Source organism: Diabrotica virgifera, chromosome 6 (assembly GCF_917563875.1).
Source record: "Diabrotica virgifera virgifera chromosome 6, PGI_DIABVI_V3a".
NCBI lineage: Eukaryota > Metazoa > Arthropoda > Insecta > Coleoptera > Chrysomelidae > Diabrotica > Diabrotica virgifera.
Genome location: NC_065448.1, coordinates 225,899,590 through 225,925,443, shown reverse-complemented (window position 1 = coordinate 225,925,443; position 25,854 = coordinate 225,899,590). Strand labels below are relative to the sequence as shown.

The 25,854-nt window shown below is 32.4% G+C and overlaps 2 protein-coding genes and 1 long non-coding RNA gene across 6 annotated transcripts in view; 1 reads left to right on the top strand and 2 right to left on the bottom strand.

The window, feature by feature from the left end:
* LOC114342439 (E3 ubiquitin-protein ligase SHPRH-like) overlaps nucleotides 1-8,290 on the top strand; it is a 160,832-nt gene extending 152,542 nt beyond the window's left edge. For all 3 annotated transcript variants that reach the window (XM_050653774.1, XM_050653773.1, XM_050653772.1), the window contains exons 13-14: nucleotides 5,854-6,014; nucleotides 7,980-8,290. In XM_050653774.1, coding sequence (XP_050509731.1) covers nucleotides 5,854-6,014; nucleotides 7,980-8,148 — 330 coding nt within the window. In that variant the 3' untranslated portion in view covers nucleotides 8,149-8,290. The remainder of the gene's footprint in view (nucleotides 1-5,853; nucleotides 6,015-7,979) is intronic.
* LOC126886761 (uncharacterized) overlaps nucleotides 1-12,680 on the bottom strand; it is a 51,258-nt gene extending 38,578 nt beyond the window's left edge. For both annotated transcript variants that reach the window (XR_007698763.1, XR_007698762.1), the window contains exon 1: nucleotides 12,328-12,680. This is a non-coding gene — a long non-coding RNA (uncharacterized LOC126886761). The remainder of the gene's footprint in view (nucleotides 1-12,327) is intronic.
* LOC114342438 (uncharacterized) overlaps nucleotides 1-25,854 on the bottom strand; it is a 211,228-nt gene that overhangs the window by 167,688 nt on the left and 17,686 nt on the right. The window lies entirely within an intron of this gene.

Below are 25,854 nucleotides of genomic sequence, written 5' to 3'. Positions count from 1 at the left end.
TTTGTTATAATTCGAAGGTCATTGTATTGTAATTGTTTTGCTTTGAGGACGTCCATTAGCTGTTTGTGGCGGACTTTATCGAAAGCCTTGTTGTAATCTATGAAACAGACGTACATATCCTGGTTCACGTCTAAGCATCTCTGGATTAGTACTTTGAATGCAAATAGAGCTTCACGGGTACCTACGCCTCTACGGAATCCTAAATTAACGGTTAAGATAGGAATGCGCATTCAGTGTTGCCACATATCCTGTGCGACGCTCTTGAGAGAGCAATCAACAACTGGTGAAGACCGACAACCCTGTGCATACATTAGAAATGAATTGCCCTAACTTAGCCGTACACTCTTGGTGTGAATTTCTCAATTTCTCTCTGGTAGGACAAAATTTGATGTACGGGAACACTGGAACAGGGGAAGTTTTAATTGTGGAACAGTTTAAAAATTTGGAACGTCCGATTACGAAAACGTCCCATGTATTTTGTCGGACAGAACATCCAATTGATTTGTTGCCCTTTCATTAAACTCTCATGCAAAAATCAGACTGCTGTTACTAAGCAACATGATTCCTGGCATTTGACATGTTCTTCGTGTTCCACTCATTAAAATACCCAGTTAGTGATAAACACCAGTCTGATTTTTGCATGAGAGTTTAATGAAATGGTAACAAATCAATTGGAAGTTCTGTCTGTCAAAATACATGAAACGTTTTCGTAGTCTTCTTCTTCTTCTTCTTCTTCTTCTTCTTCCTCTTTATAAGCAATTCTGCTTGTTCATTGGCGGATTGATACCTTTATGGAAGGTTGTCACTCCATCTTTTGCGCGGTCGGCCGATACTTCTTCTGCCTATTGGTGATTTATCTCGTGCTATTTTGACCACACGTGTCTCCCCCATTCTGGTTATGTGGTTATTCCATTCTTTTTTTCTATTTGTTTTCGTAGTCTGACGTTCTAAATTTTTAACCTGTTCCACAATTAAAACCTCCCCTGTTCCAGTGTTCCCGAACATCAAAGTTTGTCCTACTAGACACAGTTAAGCTATTAACACATTTTCAGCTTGCTATTAATCAACTTTTTTGGTACGCGGGATCCAGGTCTAGTAGAGACATATTATCCAGCAATGATTCAGTGAATTTGTACTCTACAAGCTCCCTAGTGGGAAAGTTTTGGGGTAGTTCTGATTTCTTTCATTATATATAGATTTTGGGCTGCTGAATCAGAATATGAGGTTTGCGGACGAAATTTCTTGCCGGAACATTGAAAAAATCGCGAAAAAAGCGAAAAATTCTCGAAAACTATTAACTTTTAGTAAATGGTCTGTTAACAGAAATTAAAGGACTTAAAATTATCTACAAATATCACTATTTACTTTTTTTTTTTCAGACGAACCGTTCGATCTAAAGTGCAAGTTGAAAATTGCCGATTTTTAACGATTTTGGCAAAACCCACTTTTTACATTCCAAAACTTTAGTTTTTATTAGAATGCTGTCATTTGATAAATTTCTCCTAGTTTTCTGTACAAATAATAAATGTTAGTTCATAATATGAATATGGTATATCTCCTCTCACAGCTTCCATGACTCCATTCCATCCTAAAATACCGGGAATGTCTCTGCTTTTCCCTTAGAACCACAGAAAATCAGGCACAGATGAAGTCACAGTTTCAGTTGGTGTGAACATCCCTTCGGATCTTGATTTCTGATAAACCTTGAGGTTTTGTCCTTTCAAAATGTATTAGTTGAACAGTGTAGAGACCGACCGAATGTGACTTTTTTGGCCGAAGCCGAAGCCGATGCCGAAGTTCGGCCTGAAGGATACCTTCGGCCGAAGCCGAAGCCTAAGCCGAAGGTGACTAAATATTTGCATTTATAGTAGGGATAGTCGATGGTCGATGTTTTGCCTTTAATATTTAAGTAGTCAAAACACCAGTAATCTTGAGTTTTAATAAATACAATAAAATGATTATAGTTTCTCAGAATTTTACTACGTGAGAAATATTCAAATGAAGATCTTTGAAACATCTTGGCCTATTGTTAAAATTTATATCCTACCTACTACCTGAAAGTTTGTAAAACGTATTGGTTTATTAGGGTATAAAATAGGGTGTAAATATTTTTCAAAGTATATTGTTTAGAGATTATTTATATAGTACAGTATACTCGGAGCATTTTATTGTTCCACCTTCGGCAAAACCTTCGGCTTCGTTTTGGCCGAAGCCGAATTTTGGCCGAAGGTTTAAATATTGGCCGAAGGTGGCCGAAGCCGATGCCGAAGCCGATTAATCGGTCGGTCTCTATTGAACAGCTCTCTGACTTCCATAAACCTCAGGTGCGGGTTTAGTTTTTAGCCGAGGGATGGATTGGTTAGGAGCTATTGCATGTTTTTGTGCAATACAAGAAATACCACCCATGACGTAAAAAGTGTGGTATCCGTCGATTGTATGTACATTAACCCTTTCTGTCTCAACGCAGCATATATATGTCAAAAAGGGGGTCTGTATTCCCAGCCGCGGTATATATACGTTCAAGGTGTTATGGTCTCAATTTACCAAAGCCGAAAATATGCGTTGCTTATAAAATTTTAGACTCACTGGTGTCCCATTGCTGTAAAAATATGTCCGAAAATGTTAGATTATTCTCCCCAAAGCCTCAAAATGTTGGCACCTAAGACAGGTCATGCGGACCCATTGCCGTATATAGGGTGAGGCAGATAACTGGCCTATTAGAAATATCTCGAGAACTAAAGGCAACAGAATCATGAAAATTGGAATAAAGGGGTTTTGAAGGATGATCTATTAAATGAAAATATTTTCATCTCTTTGCAACTTCCGGTTATACCGGAAGTTGCTTATAACTTCGTTTTTTTAAATGGGACACCCTGTATATTTTTACATTTTTGGATTCTCCTCGATGTCTTCTTTCTTAAAATATAAGGTTTTGTAATATTTTACAGGGTATTTTAAAAGATAATTACGTTTTTTTATTAATTTCGTAGCAATATTCACACCCTGTAGAATTGTAGTAGTTTGACATCTAAAACTCTACTAAGGTTCAAATGATTTTTAATATACTCTACTATTGTTAAGAATCATTACAGTAGGAAAAATGAAAGAATACCCATGAACGAACATATAAAACAGGCTGTATTTTCCTCTCACCGTGTCAGACAAAAAATTGGCCAGCGCAAGTACATGTAATAATTATTGTTACATGAACTTGCACTGGACAATTTTCTTTGTGACACGGTGACAGGGAAATACAGCGTGTTTTATATGTTCGTTCATGGGTATTCTTTCATTTTTCCGACTGTAGTAAAGCTAAATTTTTAATTTTAGTATACAGGGTTGGTCGAAACTCGGAATGAGTATTTTCTGAGTTTTCTTAAATAGAACACCCTGTATTTTTGTATTGTAGTGAAATGATATTTTATAGTACTTTTTTATTTCTTAAGCATTCCCTATACCTAACTGCTTTAATTTGTGAGTTATTGGTGATTCAAGCTAAACATTAATTGCAGCAAAAAATACGTAAAATTTTATTAGGTTGGCCGTGAAAATACTCAATCCCAAATAATTTTTCAGAAATAAATACATATTAATCCAGACTGGTCCTTAAAATTACCAATAATGGTTTAGCTATCAAAATACCTACGTAGTTAAGATTGTTGGTGCGATTAACAATTAAGCACAAATTAAAGCAGTTAGGTATAGGGAATGCTTAAGAAATAAAAAAGTACTATAAAATATCATTTCATTACAATACTAAAATACAGGGTGTTCCATTTAAGAAAACTCAGAAAATACTCATTCCGAGTTTCGACCAACCCTGTATACTAAAATTAAAAATTTAGCTATACTAATGATTCTTAACAATAGTAGAGTATATTAAAAATCATTTGAACGTAAGTAGAGTTTTAGATGTCAAACTACTACAATTCTACAGGGTGTTCATTTTGCTACGAAATTAATAAAAAAACGTAATTATCTTTTAAAATACTCTGTATAATATTACAAAACCTGATATTTTAAGAAAGAAGACATCAAAGAGAATCCAAAAATGCAAAAATATACAGGGTATCCCATTTAAAAAAAACGAAGTTATAAGCAACTTCCGGTATAGCCGGAAGTTGCAAAGAGATGAAAATATTTTCATTTAATAGATCATCCTTCAAAACCCCTTTATTCCAATTTTCATGATTCTGTTGCCTTTAGTTCTCGAGATATTTCTAATAGGCCCTTTATTTGCCTCACCCTGTGTATTGGTGCACATATTTTAGATATATGCTATATTGTAGCACTGGTGGCAACGCTTATAGGTAGCTGCTAGAAGGTGAAGCGTTTGTAGCCACAAAAAAGACCAGAAAAAAAGAAGCGAATCGAGATACATGTGTGCAAGATGCGGAGTCGGCCTTTGCGTAGTGTCATGTTTTGAGGAGTACCACACAAAAGAAAACTTTTAATGTCAATTTACATTACATTATTTTTTTTTAAGTTAGTTACATTTTTTCAAGTTGGTTTTGCTCTCTGATGAGTACTTTTGAAAAGAAAACGTTTAAGTTGGTTAAAAAACTCATTAAAAACATGTTTTGGTCATATATTTGTTTATTTATATGCGACGTATATAAGGCAATTGGACTCTAAGCATGAAAAAACCTTTGGGATTGAGGCCTGGCATAGAAAGGGTTAAAATCAGCATTTTCGTACACCTGTTGTGTAAAGCACGGCTTATCAATTTTCTGCGGATCGCCTGCGATTGCTGACACTTTCAGATAGGCAACGCGCTTGCTCAAAGTCTTGTAGCGGCAGTAAGGCCCAGATAGTTGGTCTCACCATTCCTTGCAGGGTTGGCCGTTTTCTCTACAAAAAGTACGGCTGAAGAAAATAGGTTGATGTAGTTTCCTCTTTGGGGTTTTGTTCATCCTATACAGAAGCTGTACGGCTGGAAGTGTCAGCATTCGCAGGCGATCCGCATAAAATTGACCTGCCGTGCTTTACACAGCAGGTGTACGATAACGCTGATTTTAACGTACATACAATCGACGAATACCACACTTTTCACGTCATATGTGGCATTTCTTGTATTACACCAAAACATGCAGTAGCTCCTAAGCAATCCATTCCTCTGATAAAAAAGAAACCCGCGCCTGGGGTTTATGGAAGTCAGGGAGCTGTTCAACTAATTCATTTTGAAAGGACAAAACCTCAAGGTTCATCAGAAATCAAGATAACAAATCTGAAGGAAATGTTCACACCAACTGAAACTGTGCCTGATCTTCTGTGGCTCTAAGGGCAAAGCAGAGACATTCCCGGCCTCTTAGGACGGAATGGACTCATGGAAGCTGTCACAAGAGACATACCATACCTATGAACTAACATTTATTATTTGTTCAGAAAACTAGGAGAAATTTATCAAATGACAGCATTCTAATAAAAAATAAAGTTTTGGAATGTAAAAAGTGGGTTTTGCCGAGACCGTTAAAAATTAGCAATTTTCAACTTGTACTTTAGACCGAACGGTTCGTCTGAAAAAAAAAGTAAATAGTGATATTTGTAGATAATTTTAAGTGCTTTAATATCTGTTAGCAGACCATTTACCAAAAGTTAATAGTTTTCGAGATTTGAGCAAAAAAGCGGAAAAAAGCTGAAATTTCGCTTTTTTCGCGATTTTTTCAATGTTCCGGCAAGAAATTTTGTCCGCAAACCTCATATTTGGATTCAGCAGCCCAAAATCCGTATATATAATGAAAGAAGTCAGAACTACCCCAAAACTTTCCTAGTCAAAATACAATTTTATTGAATCACAATTGAATCTCATCTAATAGTCGTAATTTTTATACTGAAAAGTAAATCATATTTTAGAATCCTGCCAAGAATGTCACAGTCCTTCTTCTACCAGTAGAGTTGGAATTGAAAGATATAAATTTATCCGAAGCTAATCACATTATGTTCGCGGAACCTCTTATGAATCCTGAGGATGAACTACAAGCGATTGGTAGAATTGACCGAATAGGACAAAAAAGGTAATGATATACAAAATTTAATATACAGGGTGATTGATTAGTAGGGTAAAGCTCTACCGTTCTCTCTTATAGATAGCATAACAACAATTGTAGCCAACTTTGGCTTCACATTTCAAAATTATTAATTAGATGTAATAGAATGTTACAGGGTGTTCGATAACGTAGTGGCAGACCAAACTTATGTTTTTTTAAATGGAACACCCTGTATTTTATTTTAAATTCAAGATTTTGTTAACTTCTTCATCACAAAATATAAATGTTTATTATGTTATACAGGGTATTTACAAAGTTATAACCAATTTTATATGAAAATCATAACAAGTTCAACTCACTGTATGAATAAAAATGAGCACAAAAGCAATGGATTATTGATGCCATATTTTTTATTTATTGTCAAAATTTTATTTTATTGCTAATTTTCTTTATATTGAATACAGGGTGCGTCAAAACGCAAGTGCATTATTTTCTCAGTAATTTTAATTGGAACACCCTGTATTTTATATCACTATCGAAAAGTACCATTCGTACTTTAATTTTTATATAACTTTCTCTGTCTAATTTTATGAGTTTTTGAGATATTTTCATTTTTTAGAGCGAATTATTTTAGGTGTTTAAATTTATGTACATGATTTATGTACATGTTTAAATACATGATTGAATTGTCTAAAACTGAAAATTTGCGATTACTGATTTTTAATCTGGTAATAAATGTAACAATGTAGTAAATAAAGAAAGAAATATAATTTATTAGTAACAAATTTTACCAAAAAAAAAACACAACCACAACCTACAACATTTTTGAAGCAATTAAAAACTACTTTTGTATGTAAGTGTAGCAAATAAAGAAAGAAAAATAATTTATTAGTTATAAATTTTACAAAAAAAAACAAACACAAAATACAACATTTTATGAAAACAATTAAAAGCTACATTTGTAACACTAATTTGTAAAACTAATTTGTTAGTAGAAAATTTTACAAAAAAAAACATGAACACAAAATACATACATTTTTGAAAAAATTAAAAGTTACTTTTAATAAAATGTTTTAAATATTTAATTACATAAGTTGTTCAAAATAAGTTACTTAAGCATTTGTAAATTAACACTTCAAAATACACTTTGTATTCTATTATTCATCTCATCTCTTGTTGTTGGAGGCATTTTATAACCTTCATTCTGAAAGTAACCCAAAAAAATCGGTCCAGTTTACTAAATTCTGGTAATCTGGTAATACTGGTTCATGGAAAAATGAAAATATCTCGAAAATCAATAAATTTAGACATAGGAAATGTTGTATACAAATTAAAACACGGTAATGGTACTTTTCGATAGTGATATAAAATACAGAGTGTTCCATTTAAAATTACTGAGAAAATAATGTACTTGTGTTTTGACTCACCTTGTATTCAATATAAAGAAAATTAGCAACATAAATCATTTATGAAAATTTTAACAATAAACAAAAAATGTGGCATCAATAAACCATTGCCGTTTTGCTTATTTTTATTTATACAGGGAGTTGAACTTGTTACGATTTTCATATAAAATTGGTTATAACTTTGTAAATACCCTGTATAACATACCAAACCTTTATATTTTTGTAATGAAGAAGTTAAAAGGATCTCGAATATAAAATAAAATAGATGGTGCTCCATTTAAAAAAAAAAACATAAGTTTATTCTGCCACTATGTTATCGAACACCCTGTAACATTCTAATTAATTTTGAAATGTGAAGCTCAAAGTTGACTACAATTTTTGATATTAACTTTTATTGCTATCAGTTACTATAACGGATCTACGGAGCTTTACCCCACTAATAAATCACCCTGTATGAATAAAAATTGAATAAATGAATAAAAAAAATAATTTTTAGACAGCCACATTAAGATTAAAATTATTTTTTATCATCTCCTCGTAAACCACGTTAGTTGCCCATCGTTTCATCAGTTTGTATCTGTTTCAGAGACACCTTCATCCACAAGTTCCTGATGAAAAACACCATAGAAGAAGATATACATCAGGCGACAACATCAAATGCTCAAAAATGGGGAAAAAAAGTTGTGACCATTCAACGACTGTTAGATTTGTTTAAGGTGCCGGAGTTGGCTGATCGTCCTGAAGAAGAGACTTAATATATGAGAAAGAAGAGGTGATTAAACGAGTTTTTCTTGCAAGAGACCCTTGGATGAAAACTAGTTTCCTATAGATTGCGATTTACATTGTTCATGGTAGACTTGAACCTATCAGTATTATATGCTCTGTTTTTCTTGTTAATTGCCCCTTTTTTGTTATTCTGACCTTTATTTTATGTGTTACTTTTTTAGTTATTACTTTATATAATATACTATAATTACTTTGATTTGCTAAAGATGGAGGATATCTCCAAAACATTCTGGAAGACAATAAATAGCCTAATAAAATACTTTTACAAGGGCCTAGCCGGGTAAGATGATGAAAAATGTCCCCAACACGATTCGAATTCCATATAGACCACTGTTTAGCGCATATAGAGAAACTCACTTTCTGAAATTTTTAGCCATCTTAGGTGGTCACGTGACCTGCCTAAAGCCTAATTAGGCTTTTTAGGTTTTTATTTTTTATCTCAGCTGCATCGAGAGCTAGTGAAAAGTTGTATCTATCAAAAAGTTCTGTCTGATTTTTTTTTTAATTTTTGGCGGGAAATTTGAATTTTTAGAACAATGTTAAAATTTTAAATTATTAAAAAAACTTAAGCCACTTGTTCTCACGAAAAAAATAAATATATATAACGTGTATTTTCGCACAACATTTCACCCTGAACTTTTTCAGATATTTAAAGTTGGTGAAACGTATTTTTAAAAGTAAAAAATCGCATTTTTTCGCTTTTTAGATACAATTTTATACAAGGTGTTTCAAAATAGTTAACACCGTCTGTGGAATAGGTAAATATTTGAAAAATCATCGTGGTTTGCTTAGTCAAAAATTTTTGTAACGCCATCTATGTTCAAGATACGCGTTGAAGAAAACAAAATTTTACATATTTTTTATGATTTAGCCGAAACTACTGGCAACATTGTAATAAAAGGGCACCGCACACATCTTATGGAAAATATAATGTCACTCAAATGAAATAAAATTTACATGAATAGATGCGTCCTGAAATTTCAATAATTTGATACCATTGCGCCAACTCTGAATTTTGCTTAATTAGGGCGTTAATTGTAATTAAAGTTTATAGAATACGCATTTTGAAGTCCATAAAACTGGCATTCATAAATAATATTACTAGTGGCTATTGAATACAGTCTATTCAACACTAGCTTAAGCCGATTAGAGACGGTACAACTAACCAAATGATACCTACTTTATTATCAATAATAATAGGAAAAGATAAGAGTAAGCATCTGCCTTAATCCACCAGAAAGATTTATGGAGTAAGCGGATTACAAGATCTTTTTTCTCTCTTTGACACACGTACATTCCTATTCGATTTTAGATTTTTTTTTTATCAATTTACGCTCTTGTTAATCAAAATACAGAGTTGGCGCAATGGTATCAAATTATTGAAATTTCAGGACGCATCTATTCATGTAAATTTTTTTTCATTTGAGTGACATATTTTCTATAAGATGTGTGCGGTGTCCTTTGGCGGGTTTTAAAAGGTAGTTATTGTGTATTTCTTGACATACAATTACTAAGAATTGTATATTCATCATTGGCGCACATACGGTTAATGGTCTGAACTTTTTAAAGTTAAAAAAATATTACGCCCCTGACATATTTCAAATTTAAAATCATTTTTAACTTCCTTGTTCACTTTGTGACAAAAATGTATTCTCCGTCTTTCTCATATGACGCGCTTTTTTATGGAAAAAATAAAACATCGTAATTCTTATAAAGTATTCGAGCTAAGTTTCTATGTATAGGCACAGATTATCAGAATACACTGTTCTGATAATCTGTGGTATAGTTTTTATTTATTTATAATCATATCCCTTCTACCGTACAATGGTGTAGGGTTGCAACTTTAATCTACCAACTTAACATTCAGTTTTACATAAGTACTTACAAATATACAAATTACATTTTTACATCTCATTCTACATTTCTAATTAATTTCATTAATTCTATAAAATATGTATAAGTTATCTATATACAAATTTTTTCCACTCTTTTCTGTCTTGTGCTATCGTTTATGCATCTACCCAGTTTGATCTTTTCTTTTGCAGAATTGCTCCTATTGCTTTATCCCACGTTTGTCTGGGTCTTCCTCTCTTCCTGTTTTTTGATATTTTTGCTTCCCATACTCTTCGAACTGGTCTAGTTTCTTTCATTCGTTGTAGATGTCCCCACCAACTTAATTGTCTTTGCTCTATATACTCGAATATAGATGATATTTTTAACTCACTTCTTATGTCTTAATTTCGCAGTCTGTCTAATTTTATGACGCCTTTTACTCTTCTCAGGAACTTCATTTCCATGGCTTGGATCTTGCTTTTTTGTCGGTTTGTTAAGATCCAAGATTCGCTGCCGAAGGTTAGTACTGGTCTATAAATTGATTTGAACACTTTTATTTTTGTTTCTCTTGATATTTCTTTTCTACTGATAAATTTTTTATTCATTGCGTGGTACAGCTGTATTGTAGTATCTATTCTATTGCTAACTTCAGCATCTTGAGTGCCTGCCTGGTCAATTATTGCACCTAGATAAGAGAAAGGTTTCACTTGTTCATTTTGTGTTCCTTCAATTTATATTCTTAGCTCCCGTCTCTCTTCGGCGATCTGTAGTGCTTTGGTCTTGCTTTTGTTTATTACCATTCCATTTTCGAGGAATACTCTGTTCCATATTTCAATGTTGTGTTGTAAATCCTTTTCACTTCTTACAATTAACACCAAGTCGTCTGCAAACACTCCTTCTGATATTTCTACTCTACGTAGATAGCTGTGTCCAACATTTAATTTTTTGCTTTCTTTTGTGCATCTTTTAATTATTTGGTCCATAAACAACATAAACAGCGTTGGGCTAAGTGCTCCGCCTTATCTTAGTCCTCCTGTTACTGTAAAAGTGTTTGATCTATTGTTGTTACTAATCACCGAGTTCATATTCTGGCTATATATTTTCTGAATGATTCGTATCATTTTAGGTCCTACACCTTTCTCTCTTAGCACTTTCCACACTCTCTGTCTGGGTACTTTGTCGAAGGCCTTTTCTAGGTCTAAAAAGGCTAAGTATATGTTCTTTTTCTCTTGAAGCGCTTTTTCGCTTATTTGTTTTTGTTCGTAAATTGTAGAGTTGAGGAACAAAAATGGGAGATTTAAGGAACAAATAAAACGTTGTTAACTCAATGGCTGTATTTTATGAACTACTTGTTGAAACAAAACGTTGAACGCAACACACAATACAGTAACTAGTAAAGTGGCCAGTTGATGGCACTGCTATAAAAATATTATCTATATCCAACAGTTTTAACGTGAATATATGATCATGTATGCTCCTTCCGTTTCTGAAACCGCATTGTGAATCGTCTAGTGCTAGTGTATCAATGATAATCTGTGGTATAGTTACATCCATATAAAACTTAATTCGAATACTTCGAAAGCGTTAAGATATTTTATTTTTTGCATGAAAACCTATGAAGGTTGAGGAACCTATGAGTTCTGTAAAAAAAATGGAAGATAGATTTTTTGTCACAAATTGAACGAGGAATTCAAAAATGATTTTTAATTTTAAATATCTCAGTGGCGTACAATTTTATTTTCTTAACAGTTCGTACCATTACCCGTATGCATGACAATGATAATACAATTCTTAATTGTATTTCAAAAAATGCACAATAACAACCTCTTAAAACGCCCCAAATTTTATTAAGTACAATGTTACCAGCAGTTTCGGCAAAATCGTAAAAAATGTGTAAAATGTTGTTTTTTCAACGTCTTTTATTTTAAAATTGGATGGCGTTACAAAATTTTTTACTAAGCAAACCCCAAATATTTTTCAGTTTTTTACCTATCCTAGAGGCGGTGTTGAAACTCCCTATATAAAATTTCATATAAAAAGCGAAAAATGAGGGGTTTTTATTTTTAAAAGTATACAAAATCCACGAGGAAAATAAACTTCCTGTAGCTGGCTGTATACCATAAATCACAAAAATGCCAAGTTTCTTGTAAAAGGTATATATTAAAATACCCTAAATAAGGGTCAAAATACAAAACGTTTTCGGATTAAGGAATCCATCATCAGTGTTTAAAAGCCCTAAAATTAAGTATAACCTAATTAAATGAGATAAAAGTTAAAATTGACAGAGGTTTTCAAGAACAAGAGGTCATACTTACAAAATTTGCATGCCTGAGCCACCAAAATGTATAGGGTAAAAACCCTTTAAATGTAAATAATAAAGATGTTTTACATATTTATATAAAATTCATCGGATGTAATAGATACACCTGGATGTTACCCAGGGCAACACAGGACTCTCCCCACGTGGTTGGAACTTTTTTTGGTGAAAACCTCACATATTGGATTTCAATGGCCAACTGACAAGTGAATTAAAGAGCAACCCGAAATGACACCAAGAACTGTCAATGTAACCTAGTTGTAATATTACTTCAGCCACAACGTTAAAGATTAATTTAAATGTTTTAAGATAAAAAACAGTATCAAATTTACAAATAGTAAAAATAAAAGGTGTTCACAAATTATGAAAGATTTTTTCCCTAGAAATAATGCATTAATTAAGTATTCAAAATAGGGAAATGAAATGTTTACGTTACAGGAAGTTATGCAGTCAACAATACCAATAGGTGTTGTATTAGTGGTATAAAATTGTCAATACGATTAGACAAATAATGTTAAAGGCCTTATACTAGGAACACAAAATAGTATGTAATGTGTACATATGTGTACGATTTTAAGAGTATTGATGAAATGATAATTGTTTAATGACTGATAACTTTCTTGGTAGTCGACCCAACATAAATTGTATAAAGATAGAAAAAGTGATATGATAATTGTAAAAATACTGTTTTGTTTTTATCTGATATTTATCTGAAAATGAGACTAAAGTAACTTGATGAAACTGAGTCCTCCAGAGACCTGACATCAAATTGGTTAAAAATGAAATGGTTGTAAAATATGGGGGGGAGTAGGACGGTATGAGAAGTCTGACATAGTATGTTGTGATATTGGACCATGGAAGATGTGTAGTGTGTTGTTATGAAATAAGAGTTATCTAATCTATAAGCTATGAGATGAGGCTAAGAAAAAAGGTGGCTGGAATGAGACTCAATTCTGATGGATGTGGTTGTATATGTGATGTAGGAGCTGAATTTTGGAAAATTAAAGCTAATGTAAAATAATGAGGATGTAAGAGGATGAGGTACAATGAATATTAAAGAGTTAAAGCAAGATGTTGCTTATCGACAATTGGGAGTGAAATAGATGTATGTGGTAGTCATGAATGGTGTAGCAGAGAAGAGGAAATTGTATCTGATGTGGTTTATGAAAAAAGTTGACGGTGTAAGGGTTGAAAATCTCGGTTAAATGACACATGGCGATTGACACAATTAGGACTTCTTTGCTTCTCTTTAACTATTTCTAAGTATTCGTACAGGTCCAATTTTAGGAAGTTTTTTTGTGAAATATTATGTAATAACGAGACATCTTCTGGGATATTAAGGGTATGTTTGTTTTTTACAAGATGTTGAGAGAAGGTAGAAGTGTTTTCTCTTTTGGTGTGCTCTAAGGAGCGTGAAGATAAGGATCTACAGGTCCTACCTATATATGTAGCGTCACAATCAGAACATTGTAATCTATACACACCACTACGATCCATGTAGTTGATAGGGTCTTTGGAATTGGTAAGACACTGTCCCAGATTGTTGGGCACTTTGAAAGAAATATGAGTATTATCAACTGCTCTTTTAAGAATATATCTAATATCTCCAGAAAGACGTTCATGAAGATATGGTAAGGAAGCATATGAGGGTTTTAAGGTCAAGTCTCTAGGGAAAGCAGTCTCTCTCAAGACTCTAAGGTGTCTCTTTTGAATAAGTTTGTAGACAATATTAGGATCGTAACCGTTGTTGAACGCTATTTGACGAAGAATATTGAGTTCTTTATCATAGTTTGATGGTGATAAAGGAATAGTTTCAAGTCTATGGATGTAACTATGGAAAGCTGCATATTTATGTGACATAGGGTGGTTAGAAGATAAAGGTATGACATGATCAGTCTGTGTTGGTTTCCTATAGATACTGAAATCGAAATGGTCATCTAATCTGGTAATAGTGAGATCAAGAAAGTTAATTGATTGGGAAGATTCTAGTTCCATAGTGAACTTGATGTTAGGATGGATTAGATTGACTTTAGAAAGCAATAGGTCAGCTGAATTAGAATTACCGGAAATGAAAAGCAAAATATCATCTACATATCTAAACCAATGGAGTATTTCCGGATTTTTCATGATAAGAGTGGATTCTAAATGATCCATGAAAATATCAGCTAGGAGAGGGGATAAACAACTACCCATGGCTAGGCCATCAGGTTGTCTATAAAATTTATTATTAAATACAAAGAAGTCTTGAGCTAGACAAAATTGTAGTAATTGGATGATGGAATTAGTAGTAGACGTAGTAATAGAGTTGGCTCTTAAAAGAGAATGTACCAGATTAATAGTTTCAAGTTTAGGGACAGAAGTAAAAAGGTTGCTAACATCAAGTGAAAGCATAGTAATGTTGGGACGAAGGTTTATTTGTTGGAGATTGTTGACTAGTTGAATGGTGTTTTTGACTGAGAAACGAGGGGTGAAATTCGTCAAGTTGTTAATGAGATTTAATATGAATTTTGATAAGATGGATACTGGTGTGTTTATGAAGCTAACAACTGGACGGATGGGGATGCCCTCTTTATGTATCTTAGGTAAACCATACAGTCTGGGTGTCAATGGATTAACTACTATTAACTACTATAAAATACCAAGCAATCCATTGACACCCAGACTGTATGGTTTACCTAAGATACATAAAGAGGGCATCCCCATCCGTCCAGTTGTTAGCTTCATAAACACACCAGTATCCATCTTATCAAAATTCATATTAAATCTCATTAACAACTTGACGAATTTCACCCCTCGTTTCTCAGTCAAAAACACCATTCAACTAGTCAACAATCTCCAACAAATAAACCTTCGTCCCAACATTACTATACTTTCACTTGATGTTAGCAACCTTTTTACTTCTGTCCCTAAACTTGAAACTATTAATCTGGTACATTCTCTTTTAAGAGCCAACTCTATTACTACGTCTACTACTAATTCCATCATCCAATTACTACAATTTTGTCTAGCTCAAGACTTCTTTGTATTTAATAATAAATTTTATAGACAACCTGATGGCCTAGCCATGGGTAGTTGTTTATCCCCTCTCCTAGCTGATATTTTCATGGATCATTTAGAATCCACTCTTATCATGAAAAATCCGGAAATACTCCATTGGTTTAGATATGTAGATGATATTTTGCTTTTCATTTCCGGTAATTCTAATTCAGCTGACCTATTGCTTTCTAAAGTCAATCTAATCCATCCTAACATCAAGTTCACTATGGAACTAGAATCTTCCCAATCAATTAACTTTCTTGATCTCACTATTACCAGATTAGATGACCATTTCGATTTCAGTATCTATAGGAAACCAACACAGACTGATCATGTCATACCTTTATCTTCTAACCACCCTATGTCACATAAATATGCAGCTTTCCATAGTTACATCCATAGACTTGAAACTATTCCTTTATCACCATCAAACTATGATAAAGAACTCAATATTCTTCGTCAAATAGCGTTCAACAACGGTTACGATCCTAATATTGTCTACAAACTTATTCAAAAGAGACACCTTAGAGTCTTGAGAGAGACTGCTTTCCCTAGAGACTTGACCTTAAAACCCTCATATGCTTCCTTACCATATCTTCATGAACGTCTTTCTGGAGATATTAGATATATTCTTAAAAGAGCAGTTGATAATACTCATATTTCTTTCAAAGTGCCCAACAATCTGGGACAGTGTCTTACCAATTCCAAAGACCCTATCAACTACATGGATCGTAGTGGTGTGTATAGATTACAATGTTCTGATTGTGACGCTACATATATAGGTAGGACCTGTAGATCCTTATCTTCACGCTCCTTAGAGCACACCAAAAGAGAAAACACTTCTACCTTCTCTCAACATCTTGTAAAAAACAAACATACCCTTAATATCCCAGAAGATGTCTCGTTATTACATAATATTTCACAAAAAAACTTCCTAAAATTGGACCTGTACGAAGACTTAGAAATAGTTAAAGAGAAGCAAAGAAGTCCTAATTGTGTCAATCGCCATGTGTCATTTAACCGAGATTTTCAACCCTTACACCGTCAACTTTTTTCATAAACCACATCAGATACAATTTCCTCTTCTCTGCTACACCATTCATGACTACCACATACATCTATTTCACTCCCAATTGTCGATAAGCAACATCTTACTTTAACTCTTTAATATTCATTGTACCTCATCCTCTTACATCCTCATTATTTTACATTAGCTTTAATTTTCCAAAATTCAGCTCCTACATCACATATACAACCACATCCATCAGAATGAGTCTCATTCCAGCCACCTTTTTTCTTAGCCTCATCTCATAGCTTATAGATTAGATAACTCTTATTTCATAACAACACACTACACATCTTCCATGGTCCAATATCACAACATACTATGTCAGACTTCTCATACCGTCCTACTCCCCCCCATATTTTACAACCATTTCATTTTTAACCAATTTGATGTCAGGTCTCTGGAGGACTCAGTTTCATCAAGTTACTTTAGTCTCATTTTCAGATAAATATCAGATAAAAACAAAACAGTATTTTTACAATTATCATATCACTTTTTCTATCTTTATACAATTTATGTTGGGTCGACTACCAAGAAAGTTATCAGTCATTAAACAATTATCATTTCATCAATACTCTTAAAATCGTACACATATGTACACATTACATACTATTTTGTGTTCCTAGTATAAGGCCTTTACCATTATTTGTCTAATCTTATTGACAATTTTATACCACTAATACAACACCTATTGGTATTGTTGACTGCATAACTTCCTGTAACGTAAACATTTCATTTCCCTATTTTGAATACTTAATTAATGCATTATTTCTAGGGAAAAAATCTTTCATAATTTGTGAACACCTTTTATTTTTACTATTTGTAAATTTGATACTGTTTTTTATCTTAAAACATTTAAATTAATCTTTAACGTTGTGGCTGAAGTAATATTACAACTAGGTTACATTGACAGTTCTTGGTGTCATTTCGGGTTGCTCTTTAATTCACTTGTCAGTTGGCCATTGAAATCCAATATGTGAGGTTTTCACCAAAAAAAGTTCCAACCACGTGGGGAGAGTCCTGTGTTGCCCTGGGTAACATCCAGGTTTATCTATTACATCCGATGAATTTTATATAAATATGTAAAACATCTTTATTATTTACATTTAAAGGGTTTTTACCCTATACATTTTGGTGGCTCAGGCATGCAAATTTTGTAAGTATGACCTCTTGTTCTTGAAAACCTCTGTCAATTTTAACTTTTATCTCATTTAATTAGGTTATACTTAATTTTAGGGCTTTTAAACACTGATGATGGATTCCTTAATCCGAAAACGTTTTGTATTTTGACCCTTATTTAGGGTATTTTAATATATACCTTTTACAAGAAACTTGGCAATTTTTTTTTTAAAGTATGTTTCACCATTTTTTAAAATCTGAAAAAATTCAGGGTGAAATATTGTGCAAAAATACACATTATCTATTTTTTTTATGAGAACGAATGTCCTATTTTTTTAGACTTAAAATTTTAAAATCTTAACTTTTTTATTTAAAGTTTTTCGCTAGCTCTCGATGCGGCTGAGATAAAAATAAAAACCTAAAAAGCCTAATTAGGCTTTGGGTGGGTCACGTGACCACCTAGGGGCTAAAAATTTCAGAAAGTGAGCTTCGAGTTTGGGGCATTTTCATTATCTTACCATGCTAGTAGGCCTTTTATTCAGCCTCGTTTGCCAAAGATATTTTCTTACAATATATTTGATTATTATTATTTTAGTATTTTTAACTGGTTTCTGTTCATGTTTTTAAGTTGTAATGTTAAGTTTTAACTATTTCCTCTATGAAAAATTGATCTACTGTCAATATTTTCAAGTTTTTGTATTTTGTAAGTAAATAAAACAATTTTTTATTTTTTTATTGTCTTTTAAATAACTGGTTTTTCTGAACAAATAATTCAACAAGTGAAAGGTCTACAATAACAGAGGAGTCGGAAAATGGATGGCGTAAGTAGTAGTCTCGAAAGTAATACACAGAATTTGCTACAATTAATTTGCAAGGAATTAAGTCCAATCTCACCAACCTTCTAGAACTGTGTCTCAGAATAAACAACTTTGGGCCACGATAATGAAGAACACAGACTTAAGAATGAATACGCAAAACTACTGGACAGTATAGATCTAGAGCCACCCTAAATGACGTTGACATCGTTATTAGTAGAGAGCGGAATATATGCAAAGTGCATATAGATGCATATATTGCATATTTTCAGACAACAAACACAACATTGCATATTTAAGCTAAACGCGATTTATTTTGCATATTTTAAAAATAAATTTTTAAAATAAAAGTTTAAAATTTTCCTCTCTTAGTTGGAATTTTATAACTTCGATATGAACGAGCTCGTTATTTATCTATCTATCGCTCATTATTATCTATCTGGACTTTTCCATTACTACCTGAATTTAACAATTATGGGTGTTCCCAGAAAATATTATTTTACTAGCGTAGCAAGTCGTAGGTACCTACCTGCTTTTAAGGGTATAATATTTATTTTGTCAGTTTCCGGCCAACATTTGTTTAAAGTAAACGTTGTATCGTATTTAGTGTTTTTGAAGTGATTGGTATATATTAAATTTAAATATGTCTACCATTCAAAAAAGTGCTTGGATAAAGTGTTTTCCCGAGTTAAAGCTAAGTGGAGACAAAGTATTTTGCAAGGCCTGTTCCAAAATCGTAAGTTACATTCATTTTCACATGTCATTTTTTAAATGAGGAACTGACAAACAAAATTGCTAGTGAAAATTTTGAAAAATATTTGATTATAAATTCATACTATATATATATATATATATATATATATATATATATATATATATATATATATATATATATATATAATTTAATAATTCAATTTCATAATTTAATTATAATATCAGTTTTTGTGCGTCATTTCATTTGTTTTTATGTGAAAAATAAATATGTATTAAACGTAAATGTAGGTTGAATTTTTTAAACATAAATGTTTATATGTATTTAATATATTGTTTTATTTTTGAATATTTTTAATATGCATTTGCATATTATTAGACAAATTTAGAAAAAAATGCCTGCATATTTGTAGTAAAAGTAATGCATATACATATATGCGCATATTTTGGTAATGTGTTGCATATATTCCGCTCTCTAGTTATTAGGAATCTAAAAAAAACGAAAAATCTCTTAAAATTATTCTATAACAGCAGCAATGATAAAATATGGAGGAGCACTGCAGACGTACAAAATGCACAAACTACTAAAAAATATATGGTAAAAGAAAGAACTACTAATGGAATAAAATCAAGCAGTATTATTTATGTCTTCTTTATAAAGCAGGACATCGAGAATATCAGAATGATAGGGGTGTGTTACTATTAAATGTAAGTATATAAATTAAGAACGTATAACACTAATCAGACCAATAGTTCTATACGTACCTACACTCCAGGGGCGCCACGTCAGGGTATGCGCCGCCTAACCTTTTCAAATGTACAATAATAAATTATTTATTAATATAAATTACTTATTTCAAAACTGTAATTTATAAATTTTGATACAATACCTAAGTATCTAAAATAAAACAAAGCTGCTTTTTAATTCATCTCCGAAGTTGTAATAATTATTGTACGCTCCCCGTAGCGTAGCATTACCACCTACGACGGCTCTACCCTAGGAGGACAGGCACTATGAAAAGTAGCCGAACAGAATTCGCATTTTGTCTCACTCACGCTAAGCACAGAGCTGTCGCTTGCCTGTTGCCTGGACGTGGTGGCGAGCATTTAGATTGTTTTGCGCCTTTGACATTGGTTGTGCCGAGCTGCATCTCGGGACTGCCATTGCATGTTTTAGGATCCTGACTACCAATTCTAAAAAAACGAAAAGTTCGAATTTTGTCATGAAATTTGGTATGTGCGGTTAGAATAATATTTCTAACAATTTTTTCAAATAACTTTTTGCGATATCTCTAACGCGAAACAAAATATTGAACATTCGTCCTGTTTGTGAATTCGCAGTAGGCCGCGTTTAAAATTTAAATTTCAGTTGAATATCTTAAAAAATGTAAAACATCAAAATTAATGACTGCAAAATTTCAAATCTGTATTTATTTTGATAGCCGAAATATAAGGGTGTCTTCATCTTAAATGCGACACACTGTATACAGGGTGTTTCGTAAAGAATGGGCTATAGCTTAACCCTAGATTCCTGAGGTTAAAATATGTCTATTTAATCTAACTTACCTTAGTACGAAAGTTGATAATAACCGAAATACAGGGTGTCAAAGTTAAAACTTTTATTTTATTTATTATTGAATATTTCCTAACAGACATGGGATTATAACACAAAATTTGGTAAGCGGGGATTTTTTGGGACGAGAAATCTAAATTCGCCACCAAAAATGATTATTATCCAGAGGGCGCCACATAAGCCTTTCAGCGCTCATTTAATAGGTTTAATTTTTTTATTACCCACTCTACATACTTTTTAAATCAAAAATGTTATTCTGTTAATATTTTTACTTAAAAAAGGTATACTACATGCATCTCGCTAAACTCGACCGTTTTCGAGAAAAACGCATTTTAAATCTGCGAGGCAACATAATTTTTTGCATATCATTGTAGTTTACAGTCACACCCGAAAAATAACTTAAAATCATAAAAATTTACAAAAATGTATCTCAAAAATGTATTCAATCTTCACATTCTCTTCTCATAAATATTTTTAACTGTTTACAGCTATGATTTCAAATTCACTCAAAAATGTTAATATTTGCCTTAGTCTAGGGAAGTAGGTAGGGTATTTAAATAATTTTAGAATGTAAATTAGTTTGTAATCATTATTAAATAAAGTGATATGTACCTAAATAAGCATGGTACAAATATAATTAATTTGAGATTTATTAATAAATTATGTAGGTACATTTAATTTAATAAATTAACAAAATCATTTTCTACATTTGCTTCAAAATCATCCACAAGTTGCAAAAAGAAGCCTGTTGCTTAAAACCAGTGATATGGGTCTACTTCACTGCACAAAACCTTAATTTAAGGCAATAAAAACCATGTTCTTAGAAGATACAGCCTGGTTCTTGAAATGTCAATAACAAATTTGCCACTTGTTTTCGTTCTTACCTATCTGTTCGATTTTTTATTCTATGAGCATGAGCATTAGTTTCATGCAAATAGTGAACTGAACAGCACTTTCTTTGCCAAGCATTTCCAGCATTCCAAAATCTTTGCAAAAATTCATTATCATTCCATTTTTCAAAATGATTTTCTCTAGCCTTACACTGTTTCTGTGTTCTCCTTCCTTCTACAATATTTAGCATTTCCAGAAATCCTTCATTATTAGTTAAATTTTCAATGAAGTTCATTTTTAAGGTGTAAATCTTTAAATATTATGATTTCCGTTGACAATGACAAAAATGTGAGGTTAAAAATCCTTGAACCAGCGTTGAACCGTCGAACATCGACCGCTCAGCTGAACCCGGGCTTAAACCGAGTTCAAGAATTAAACTTTGTGTGTACAACGCACTTCTTGCCCTGAACTCGGTAATGGCGCTGAGCCGGAGTTGAACTTCGATTGTACAACCGGGCCTTAAAATTTCACACCTATCATGTCGAAGCTACAGACCACTTATGTGGAGGCCATATTTGTAGTACCCTTCCATTTAACCAGGTGCTGAGATGGCGCTGAAATACGTGACATATTTTTTAAAGAGTAAGATCGCATTCTACCAAATCACACAACACTTTTTTCTATGAAATTATTATCAATTATTATGTAATGTCAAATCGAGAGGAGTGATTGATTTGTCGTAAATTGTAGGACCAAACTGCATTAAGTTGTATAGAATTAATAAAACACAGTGGAAAAATTAAAAATTTAATTTGAAATTAATACAAAATGAATAAATTTTACAGGGAACAAGTGTGGAATTTATATATATATGTATTACAATTCGAAATATACATTTCAAACGTTATTTTTAAATAGTATTTAGATTTAGTGCAATTCCGTTATCTGTGATGGCAACAACGAAGTGATTCACGAACAATAGTCAGTATGAACACAGGTTTACATTGGGAAAAAAAGTGTACCAGTTTTATATGACGCGAAATGTACGTTTTGTGTGTCATGCAAAACGTACGTTTTGTCCAGTGTATAACAAGAAATGAAATGAATCGAAATGAAATCCAAGGTCAGATCGAAGATGTGATGTGAAAAGCATAAATGCTTGTTCACAATGGACGTAACCATAAGATGAACGCAAACCGTTATCATTTCGTAAACCGTAATTTGTACATCATTTTTGCAGCGTTCACAATAGACTTAAATTTTACGTAAAGACTCGTCTTTACGTAAAATGTTTATATTAAATAATGCTGGCGACAGTATGCAACCCTGTCTAACTCTTTTCCGACTGTGAGATTTCGGACAGTTCATTTTCGAATCGAATTGTTGCTTTTTATTGGAGATATAAGTTTGCGCCAGTCTTACATCCTTTCCATCGACTCATGATGTTTTTATGATGTCGATTAGTTTCCCATGTGAGACTTCATCAAATGCCTCCTCTAAATCTTTGAAACATACATACACATCGCAGTTGACATCCCTGGCTCTCTGTATTAGAACTTGCAAGCTGAAAAGTGCTTTCCTCGTTCTGAGTCCTGCTCTGAATTAAAATTGAACTTCACTCAGCTGTTCTTCTAATTTGGTGTATATTCGCAAGTGAATGATAGTAAGGAGTACTTTAAGTACCTACATATGAACTATGTTTTATATACTTTTATTTTTAAGAAATGTTTACATGTATTTGATAAATTTATAAAGTATTTTAGGTTTAGGTTAGTCTCCGCCATTACTGAAGAATATGTAATAAATACAGGTACCGTAAATGAGGCTACTTTGTGACACTTTTTTAGGTTTTGTAATGATATAGTACACTTCGCGTCAAAAAAAACTGGTACAAGTCTTATAACCGAAAATCGTGTTTTTCTAGTTGTGTAAATTGGTCTTGTCACATATGTCATTCTTATTTCTAGGCAACGTTGCCAGTTCAACTAAAATATTATATCAAACCAGGTAAAAGCAGGGCTGTGCGTCAGACCGCAAGTTTTTAGTAGGTTTACTAAAAATTAAAACAATATCGAGCATTCTCGATTAGTCAGTCACATTTATTTAAACATGCATCCTAAAAAATTCTCTTATTAATTTTGTAATGTTCCATCATCTCAATTAAGTACCCATAAATTAATTCGTGTTCTATTATAATTTATCACAGATATAACATGAATGACAGATAATAACTCTAGACATGACATTAAATTATTATGTTTAATTTAAAATCGAGAAATGTAAAGGGTTTCTCGTAAAGTTGTGGGATACTAATAAATAAAACACACTGCAAAAATAAAAATTTGAAATTAATACAAAATGAATAACTTTTACATTGAACAAGTGTGGAACTTAAATATTATGTATTACAATAAAATTCGAAACTGCTGAAATATTAACCACATAGGTGGAAAATGTCGCCTGTCAAAATGTTTAATGTGTTTTATTAAATGTATTAATTTTTTTCGAATCGTGAGAAATACAATAAGAATTTTTCACAGAAATACGCCAAAGTTAGGCCACACACATTACCATAATGTGTATCGGTTGCGTTCGGTCACAGTGAAGTTATTATAAATATTGACAATTTGAACTGTCAAAATTTTTATTTTATCATTTCTTGTTTAAAAAATAATAAAATTGATAACATAGCCTCAGTTGAGGAGAAAGTAATAATTATAAAGATGTTTTATTCAGTCAATAATGTGCGAGCAATTAGGTAAATAATAACGTGGGCCTAACTTTTACACACATGCCTAGTGTGGCAAATGTAGGTATTTTTCAAAATGTTGGAATGTGTTTAAATCCTAGAACAATATTTTAGCTTTTGTTTTTAATACAGATTTTAATCCCCTACAAATAGCTTCTCATGACTTTTGTTGTAAAATGATCAGGGAAGCAGGAATTTAACAGTTTATACTTTTACATTGAGTTACCTATGGCCTGTTTTGCAATTCACCACCATGATTTTTAAACGTTATTTTTTATATTTAGATTTAGTGCAATTCAATTATCTGTGCTGGCAACAACGCCGTGATTCACGAGCCATTGTGTCCAATCTGAACACAGGTTTACATTGGGAAAAAAAAGTGTACCAGTTTTTTTTGACGCGAAGTGTACATACACTTTCGGTTTATAGTCCGTTCTTTAACGGTAAAATATTGCAAAACCTCTAAATTTTAAAGAACCGCTTGGATTGACATGAAATTTGGCATACACATAGCTAACAAGTCAAAGAAAAAAGTGATATTGTGATTATATGTGCTTTTGCCCAGGGGGTGGTTTTCACCCCCTCTTGGGGGTGAAAAAATATTCGTCCAAAGAAAGTCAGGAAATGGATAAACTGGCTAATTTTAAGTGACTTTTGTTCTATAGAGTTTTTTCACTAAGTCAATACTTTTCTAGTTATTTGGCAGTGAATATGTTCATTTTTTCAACAAAATAACCACGCTTTTAGACGGTTTTTCGTAAATAACTCAAATACTAAGTATTTTGTCGAAAAAACATTCGTAGCAAAAATATATCCTGTAAAAAATTTAAAAAAATGGTGTATATATCACGTCTCTACACCTAGTAGAAGCAGAGTTATAGCTAATGAAAAATAGGTTCATATTCGTCAAATTCCAAATGGAACACTTTAACATGAAAAGTGCCGGCGCTAGGGTATAAGGCGCCCGCCTGCAAAACTAGCTAAGGCGCCCTTCGGTTTAATTAGGTACCTATATTTAGATATTTTATCTTCTGGCCATGGTACAAAATGTAATTAAGATGTAAATATCTTAAAAACATTATTTTCCTTATTTAAATTTCTACAAAATTATCCATAGGATTTTGAAAATGAGTTTTCGCCACTCACTACGCTTATTGGAGCCGTGAATAAATTAATTCTATTGAATTGCAAAATTTGAAAAAGATAATGGATTTGAGATTATAAATTTTAAAATTTTTAATGGATTTACTGGTATTGTCGTATTTGCACTTGCACTAAAAATATCTGTATATCAATATTTCCTCGAAAAATTCTATGGAGTTAACACCTTTGTTGTCACCGTGTGTCAAACTTACTTGTAAATTATCAGTGTTTTCTTAAATCTTTGTTATTTGTTTCGAACACATTGTATAAAAACCTAAAGCTACGTATTAAGGGCAAACAGTAGCGATCAACAGGTAGCAACAAACGCGTTCCAAGATTGCGGCTCTAATTTTGAATATTTTGTCGAGATTTTTGGCACATATATTCGTAATATAATAAACAATGGCGGTACAGAGTCCAATTTCAGAAATATGTTAGTATGTGGAAATGACTCTATAACTAAATAAAATATTGAAAAAAGG